The sequence below is a fragment of the Dipodomys ordii genome, unplaced genomic scaffold (genome assembly GCF_000151885.1).
Source record: "Dipodomys ordii isolate 6190 unplaced genomic scaffold, Dord_2.0 Scaffold101, whole genome shotgun sequence".
In the NCBI taxonomy this organism is placed as follows: Eukaryota; Metazoa; Chordata; class Mammalia; order Rodentia; family Heteromyidae; genus Dipodomys; species Dipodomys ordii.
Genome location: NW_012267317.1, coordinates 3089 through 11741, shown reverse-complemented (window position 1 = coordinate 11741; position 8653 = coordinate 3089). Strand labels below are relative to the sequence as shown.

Below are 8653 nucleotides of genomic sequence, written 5' to 3'. Positions count from 1 at the left end.
TTTTTTGCTGATTATGGGGTTTGAAATCAGGGCCTGGGCACTGTCCCCCAGCTCTTCATCTGTACACCAGTGCTCTACCACCTGAGTCTCAGCCCCACTTCCAATTTTTTCTGCTTATGTGGTGCTGAGGAATGGAACCGAGGGCCTCATGCATGCAAGGCAAGTGCTCTACCGTTGAGCCACTTTCCCAGCCCAGGAGGCGTGATTCCTTAAAGCAGAAAGACTTTGAAGCTTGGCCCTGTTGGTAGTGACAGTGGCTCCTGGCCCATGTGTGGCTCCTCTCTTCTCCTCACCGCCCTGGTGCTGACACTGGCCTAAGCATGCTCCTGGAGCCCCCTCACATGGGCGTGTGCGCGCGCGTGCACACACACACGCTCCCTCCCTCCCTCCCCCTTTCCTCCTCTCTCTCCCCCTCCTCTTCTCTCTCTCCTCTCCTCTCCCCCTCTCCTCTCCTCTTTCCTCTCATCTCTCTCCTCTTTCCCTCCCCCCTCCCCTTTTCCTCTCCCCCTCCTCTCTTCTCTCTCCCCCTCTCCTCTCCTCTCCTCTCCCCTCTCGTCTCCTCTCCTCTTTCTCCCTCCCCCCCCCCCAGCTGCAGTGCTGCAGAGGGCAAAGCAGGTGAGGCAGTATGCAGCTGTCAGTGCTTGGCCATTGCAGAAGCGCAACGTACGAAGCAGATTACAGGTTAACATGTTTAATGAACGTGATTGTTACAGACCAAAAAAGTGCCGTGGAGAATTGTTAAGTTCCATCAGGCCATGCAATAAATAAATGGATGGTTTTTCTCCTTCTGAATTAATGCAGGTTCCCATTCTGTATTTAATTAGGCACGAAATGGTGCCTGTGACTCAGATTTCAGTGAAGAACTTCATCTCACTTTAAAGATTTTTAAGTAGGAAATTCAATTAGCATTATTAAAAAAACGTGGAATTTCACTGGACAGAGCTTCTCAAGCGTTGGGGTGGCTCAGCGGCTTGGCAGGCTCCCCGCAGTCAGAGCCTTTCTCCCTCAAAAGAGCATGCTTCCTGCCCGCACTGGGCCTCCTGCTCATGGTCCTGGGGAAACGTGCCCCTGGCCCACCATATGTGTGTCTTATATTTAACAAAGACGGTCTGAAAGTAAGAAGTCTAGTTTTGTCTCTTTTCAGCTGTGTTATCTGTGGTTCATGCGTGTGAGCGTGCATTGAGATGCAAACACATGACTGACGGTCCAGTCCCAGGGCTGCGCTCAGTCCTGCGCTCCTGGGCTTTGCTTTGTCACTCAAGGCTGGCAGTGCACTGTTTAAGCACACCTCCACTTCTGGTTTTTGGCTGGCTAATTGAAGATAGGAGCGTTTGGATTTGTCTGCCCAGCTGGCTTCAAACCATAATACTCAGATCTCAGCCCTGTGAGTACCTAGATGAAATTTTAACTTTTTTTATGTGTTCATGCTGTCCAGGGGCTCGAACTCAGGTCTTAGTGCTGTCTCTAAGCTTTTTTTGCTCAAGGCTACTGCTCTACTTCTGCCTCTGGGTGATTTCTTGGAGATAAGAGTCTCAAGGACTTTTCCGCCTGGTCTGGCTTTGCACTGTGGTCCCCCTGAGTGGCTAGGATTACAGGTGAGAGTGACAAGCTCAGGCTTAGGAAGTTTTTCTGTTTGTTGGTTGATTTGGGGGGCTTTGTACTTGCAAGCCAAATGAGCCACACCCATAGCCCTTTGATTGGTTGTTTTTGTTTTACATTTATGCATTTTTGTTTGTTTTTGGGGGGGTTGTAGGGCTTTAACTCTAGGCCTGGCGCTGTCTCTCAGCTCTTCAGCTCAGAGCAAGCACTCTACCACTTGAGCCACAGCGCCACTTCCGGCTTTCTGGTAGTTTATTGGAGATAAGAGTCTCATGGAAAAATAAAATAAAACAGAATTTAAAAAAAAAAAAGAGTCAGCCGGGCGCTGGTGGCTCACACCTGTAATCCTAGCTACTCAGGAGGCTCAGATCTGAGGATCGTGGTTCAAAGCCAGCCCGGGCAGGAATAAACCACCAGAAAACCGGAAGTGGTTCTGTAGCTCAAGTGGTAGAGCGCTCGCCTTGAGCTGAAGAGCTGAGGGACAGCGCCCAGGCCCAGAGTTCAAGCCCCACGACCTACAAAAAAAAAAGTCTCATGGAGGGGCTGGGAAGGTGGCTCAGTGGTAGAGCACTTGCCTTGCATGCATGAGGCCCTGGGTTCAGTTCCTCAGCACCACATCAGCAGATAAAGCTGGAAGGGGCGCTGTGGCTCAAGTGGTAGAGCGCTCACCTTGAGCTGAAAAGCTGAGGGACAGCGCCCAGGCCCAGAGTTCAGGCCCCGTGACCGACAAAAAAAAAAGTCTCATGGACTTTGTGGCTCAAGCTGGCTTTGAACCTCGATCTCAGCCTCCTGAGATGCTACAATTATAGGTGTGAGCCACCAGCACCCAGCTATTGTATGCATTTTTATTGGTAATATAAAGGGTATGGACAAGAGGGGCTAGTTTCATAAGTCAGCAATAACAGTGTCACTCCTTCTTCCCTCACCGGTCCACAGTAAGGTGTAGAGTTCATTTTCAACATGGTGTCTAGTGAGTCCCACTGCTGCGTTTGCTCACCCTCTGTCCCCCCATTTCTGCACCCTCCCCTCCTGCAGTAGTGCCGAAGGGTCCGGGGTGAGGCTGTGAGTACCGTGGATCTTGGTCAGTGTCGCCTCCATCCTCCTGCATCCGATGCACGTGGCTCAGTTTCGAGCTACGCTCTTCGAGCTGCCCGGGCTGGCCTCGGCGTTGACCCTCCCACCCCTGCGTCCTGGGCAGTGGAGCGGTCCTGCGCCACCACACAGATGAAAGCAGTTTGTTTTCGGATGAAAAGGGCACATTTATGCCCGCCGTCCATCTTGGGTAGACTCTCCCCACGCGCTTGGCAAACATTTTTATTTCTACAGTCAGTCTGATTCCTCTCTGCTCATGTGTTAGTTTTCAGAATAAGATACCACTGGGTCTTGAACTCAGGGCTTGGGTGCTGTCCCTGAGCTTTTGGGCTCGAAGCTAGTGCTTACCACATTGAGCTACAGGGCTTTTTCGGGCTTTTTAAGAGTCTCATGGACTTTTCTGCCCTGTGTGTTGGCTTTGAACTGAGATCCTCAGATCTCAGCCTCCTTAGATCTCAGCTAAGATTACAGGTGTGAGCCACCAGTGCCCAGCTTTCGTGTCAGTTTCTTGAGTATAAGATACAAAACCCTTCCAAGGCCCTAATCATGGAGAGTACTGATTGGCATGGACTGAAGTCAGTCCTCTTGCTTGCCGCAGCCCGAGTGTGGCAAATCAGAGCCAGAGTGGCCGTGGGAAGCGGAGTGTGGCGGCCTCATGGTGCAGGGAGAGGGCAGTGTGGTGAACTTGCCGCCAGACAGTAACCGCGCCCTGCGCCCTGCCTTGCAGGAGCTGTACCCTGCCTTCTGCATTCACAACGGAGGCTCGGACCTGGAGCGGCTCCCCACAGCCAGCACCTGCATGAACCTGCTCAAGCTCCCGGAGTTCCACGACGCGTCCCTTCTGCGAAGCAAGCTGCTCTACGCCATCGAGTGTGCTGCCGGCTTCGAGCTGAGCTGAGCTGAGCTGGCCGGGCCGGGCCGGGCTGAGCTGGAGCGAGCCTGGGCTGACCCCCGCAGCCAGCACTGCCAGACCCTGGAGTGGGGTGCCCAGGCCGGGCCGTGCTCTCCTGCGTCTCCCTCTGGCATTTCTCCCCTCCATTTTTAGATCCTTTTTATTACAACATGGCCACTGAACTGGTTGGACATTGCTTTTCAGATAACTTGAAATCTCCATTGTTATGTGCCATGTGGCTTCGTAATTTTGCCAAGAAGAGCACAGTTTTTAGACTAGAGGCAACTCAGTGAAATGAACCAAAGATGACACTTTGGCCTTGCCGACCTTTAGCATGCGTCCTGAGCTGCCGCCGGGCCCGGGCCCCGCGGACGTCTGTGGTCTGCAGAGAGGGAGAGGGGGCTGTGGAGCGAAGCCGCAGCACCACGGAGCCGCCCGCGGCCACCGCTTCCGTGTGGTTGAGTGTTTACAAGCCTAATTGTCACAACTAAAGGCATGATTTCCTGCTGCCTTTTCCCAAAGTGGTTAGGTTTGGAAAATAGAAACAATGGTATTATTTTTATTTTATTTGTGCTTTTCAAGCCATTCTCCCCCAGGCGGGACTCGCATGCTCGTGGTTACCCCTGACCCGCGCCGTGCGGCCAGTCGGGCGGTTGGTGTGTGGCTGTGCGGTGGGTTCTCTGCTGTTCCTGTCTGCTGTGGGCTTGGCAAGCTGTCGAGGAGGAGGAGGAGCACGCTCCCCAGGCCAGTGTGTCACCTGCACCAAGGGACGGGTGAGGAGCGTGGGAACTGCAGCTTCTATTAAAGCCGTTTGAACCAAAGTGGTGGGCTGCGTCTCTCCGTGACCCCCGGCCCCGGCCCGGCCACGCCGCCACCAGCCTGGGCGTCCTGGGGACCGTCCAGCTCGGCACCCTCTGCTGCTGCTTGGCACATGCGGGCTTCCCCAGCACGTGTCAGAGAAGATCCGGGTGGGTCTCATGTCGGCACTTTATCAGAGCCTGGGAGCGCTTGCCAGGGACCGTGTCCTCCGCCAGCGGAGTCGCGTGGGGCGAGCCGCAGCCCCGCACACGCAGGTGCATGCGAGCCGGCGAGCCGTCGGGGCCTGGCGTGGCGGAGCTGGCGGACCGCAGCTAGCAATATACTTTTAAATGTGGGAAAACTGAATGACACTTTGAAGATAATGACCATTATCAAAACAAAATGTATAATTTCTTAATTTGAGTAATAAATTAAGTGTTTAAATGCTATTCGTAGTCTTCATATACAGAGATAGCATTTCTTGGATTTTCTTTTTTCTTTGGGGTTGATTACCTTGAATGTTCTATGTCTTCGTAGGTTTGTTTTTGTATCTCCCACTGAGCTGCCTTCCCAGCCCTGTTTCTGTATCTTACAAGTGTTTTTAAATGGAGACACAAAAGACAAACTTGGAATTATCCTTGCTTGTTCTTCCCCTCAGCTCTCCTAGCTTCTTTACTTAGATGTGTGTGCTAATGGCTGAATGCTTGTATTTAACTTTCCCCGAAGACCACGTAGCCCAGGTCAGTCTGGCGGTTTATTCCGTAGTGGAGCACTGCCAGCAGCCGCACCGCGGCCCCAGCCTGGTGCAGCCGGCGCCTGGTCTTGGCATTCCCCGTCAGCGACAGCGCCCAGACCTCCCTGTGGAGAAGTCTCCCTGCTCTGGGCCTGGGCGCTGGCCCTCAGCCCTTCAGCTCCTCAAGGCGAGCGTGCTACCACTTGAGTCACAGCGCCACTTCCAGCTTTTTCTGCCTATGTGTTGCTGAGGAATCGAACCCATGGCCTCATGCATGCTAGGCAAGCGCTCTACCACTGAGCCACCTTCCCAGCCCACCCTTGCCTTTCTCGGTCGTGCTTGTTTTGGTGGCAGGCTGGTGCTCGGTCCTCACGGCCGCCACTGCTCGGAGACGGAAGCTCTCCAGTGCTCTGGGGCTCGCAGAGCTGCTGCTGGGCAGCCACGGCGCACCCCAGCCGGGAGCTTCCACACAGTGCTCCCGCGCAGGCCCACCGCGCCGGCCGCGTCAGCCCAGGTGCGGCGCTGCTGATAACCCTGGAGGGTCAACACCCTGGTCAGAAACCTGAGGAGATGGTGGTGAGCTTGGATTGATAGGCTGTGCTTCAAAGAGAAATGAAGATGGGGCTGGGAAGGTGGCTCAGTGGTAGAGCGCTTGCCTTGCATACATGAGGCCCTGGGTTCAATTCCTCAGCACCACATAAGCAGAAAAAGCCGGAAGTGGGGCTGAGGCTCAAGTGGTAGAGCGCTCACCTTGAGCTGAAAAGCTGAGGGACAGCGCCCAGGCCCCAGCCCCACACAGGGCGGCGCTGCTGGGAGAGCCTGGCTGGCCTCCAGTCTCGGCTGCTGAGTGGGAGAAGCTGCGGGCCTGTGCCCTGCCTGAGGAGGCCTGTGCCGCAGGAGCCCCTGGAGGAAAGCGCTGCGCGCCCCCTGCCCCGCAGCCCCGCGCCTGACGCTCTGCCCGCAGCCAGGCTGGCTCGGGGTCCGGCCAGATGAGAGCCACCTGCCACCTGGGGCTGTGCGCCGCTGTCCGGGGAGTCTCGGGTAAGTGAGCTTGTTCCGTGCCGCGCGGCCTTCCTCTGTCTCTCCTGGGCAGGCCGGGCTACCCAGACAGAAAACAGCCCCACAGTGGCCCGATTGGTACGCCTGGTATAGCCTCCACGTCTCCAAATGACAAAAGCCCTTCACTGCTGATCAGAAATTAGAAACAGCTGGTTTTGTAGCTCAATGGTAGAGTGCTGTCCTGGCATTTCTGAGAACCTAGATTTGGGTTTTGTACTGCAGAAAGGGGGAGAAGCTAAGCAAAGCAGGCCTGTTGCCTCGGCCCTGGCACTTGCCCTCCCCACCCCTGCCCCCATGAAGGCGGATGGGGAGGGGATGCTGCAGGCTCCTGGGGTTGGGGGAAAGGAGTCGCGTTGTCTCCGGTGCAGAGGGAAGCAGCCATCATCACTGAGATAGGAGCATTGCATTCAAAGCCAGCTCAGGCAGGAAAGTCTGAAATACGTACCTCCATTTAACCACAGAAGGGCTGACGTAGAGCTCTGGCTCAGATGGGCCTCCTAACTAGCCCTGGACACAAAGCTCAGAGACAGCACCAGGCAGTTGGTTCAGCCCTAGCACTGACACCCTCAAAGATGCCACTCTAGGATGAATCGTGTGCCTGCGGTCCCAGCTGCTCAAGAGGCTGGGAGGGGGAAGATCTCTTGGGTGCAGAAGTTCAAGGTCAGCCTGGGCTTCGCAGCCAGGCTCCTACCTCAAATCAAACAGCCCCACAGCTGCTGTGTCCCCAACACCTCCCTCTTCGCTCATCTGCATCTGCATAACCAGTTCCCCTAGGTAGACTGTGCGGTTTGCCAGGTGTGTTTGCCCTCTTCAGTACTGGGGAGAGGTGAACGTTGCTGAGTATCCAGAACCTACTATGATACCTAGCACACAGTAGGTCGGCCACAATGACAAAACGTACCCCTGACCCACCGGGAATCCTCCACGTCTGGCCTGGGAGTGGGCGCCCCCTACCGGGTTGGGTGAGGATCTACAGCCTGGCCTGCCCAGCTCCAGAGCTGCCCGCCGTCCCCCTATCTGGATGGCAACCAGTGCCCATGGTGACATGTTCTATCTGTTCCCAGGGTTAGCGGTGCCCAGGGTGACATGTTCTATCTGTTCCCAGGGTTAGCGGTGCCCATGGTTACATGTTCTATCTGTTCCCAGGGTTAGCGGTGCCCATGGTGACATGTTCTATCTGTTCCCAGGGTTAGCAGTGCCCAGGGTGACATGTTCTATCTATCTGTTCCCAGGGTTAACGGTGCCCATGGTGACATGTTCTATCTGTTCCCAGGGTTAGCGGTGCCCATGGTGACATGTTCTATCTGTTCCCAGGGTTAGCGGTGCCCAGGGTTCTATCTGTTCCCAGGGTTAGCAGTGCCCATGGTGACATGTTCTGTCTGTTCCCAGGGTTAGCGGTGCCCATGGTGACATGTTCTATCTGTTCCCAGGGTTAGCGGTGCCCAGGGTGACATGTTCTATCTGTTCCCAGGGTTAGCAGTGCCCATGGTGACATGTTCTGTCTGTTCCCAGGGTTAGCGGTGCCCATGGTGACATGTTCTATCTATCTGTTCCCAGGGTTAGCAGTGCCCATGGTGACATGTTCTATCTGTTCCCAGGGTTAGCAGTGCCCATGGTGACATGTTCTATCTGTTCCCAGGGTTAGCGGTGCCCATGGTGACATGTTCTATCTATCTGTTCCCAGGGTTAGCAGTGCCCATGGTGACATGTTCTGTCTGTTCGCAGGGTTAGCAGTGCCCATGGTGACATGTTCTGTCTGTTCGCAGGGTTAGCGGTGCCCATGGTGACATGTTCTGTCTGTTCCCAGGGTTAGCGGTGCCCATGGTGACATGTTCTATCTGTTCCCAGGGTTAGCGGTGCCCATGGTGACATGTTCTGTCTGTTCCCAGGGTTAGCGGTGCCCATGGTGACATGTTCTGTCTGTTCCCAGGGTTAGCGGTGCCCATGGTGACATGTTCTGTCTGTTCCCAGGGTTAGCAGCGTTCCGTGTGTCCCTTGTGGCAGTGCTGCATGGTGGAAGGTCAGAGCAGCCTCTGTGGTGGTGCTCACCTGTACTGCCAACGCAGAGCAGCCTTCTGGCCAGCAGCCCTCCACACAGCGCCCCTGCGTGCAGCCCACAGAAGTGTGCCCACAGAGGTGTCGATCCTTCCCAGCCAGGAGACGGAGCCTGGACGTGTGCCCTGGGAGCAGGAGCCAGCGGTGTGGTGCATGCGTGTGTGTGCTCACAGCACGGACATGTGCCTGGGAGCCAGCGGTGTGGTGCGTGTGTGTGTGTGTGCTCACAGCACGGACGTGTGCCCTGGGAGCCAGCGGTGTGGTGCGTGTGTGTGTGTGCTCACAGCACAGATGTGTGCCCTGGGAGCAGGAGCCAGCGGCGTGGTGCGTGTGCGTGTGTGTGTGTGCTCACAGCACAGATGTGTGCCCTGGGAGCAGGAGCCAGCGGCGTGGTGCGTGTGTGTGTGTGCTCACAGCACAGATGT

The 8653-nt window shown here is 55.6% G+C and overlaps 1 protein-coding gene across 1 annotated transcript in view; it reads left to right on the top strand.

The window, feature by feature from the left end:
* Positions 1 to 4669, top strand: part of Ube3c (ubiquitin protein ligase E3C) — a 139420-nt gene extending 134751 nt beyond the window's left edge. The window contains exons 21-22 of the mRNA XM_013027202.1: positions 590 to 663; positions 3290 to 4669. Of these exons, the coding sequence (XP_012882656.1) occupies positions 590 to 663; positions 3290 to 3589 (374 nt within the window). The 3' untranslated portion in view covers positions 3590 to 4669. The remainder of the gene's footprint in view (positions 1 to 589; positions 664 to 3289) is intronic.
* The last annotated feature ends 3984 nt before the right edge of the window (positions 4670 to 8653 follow it).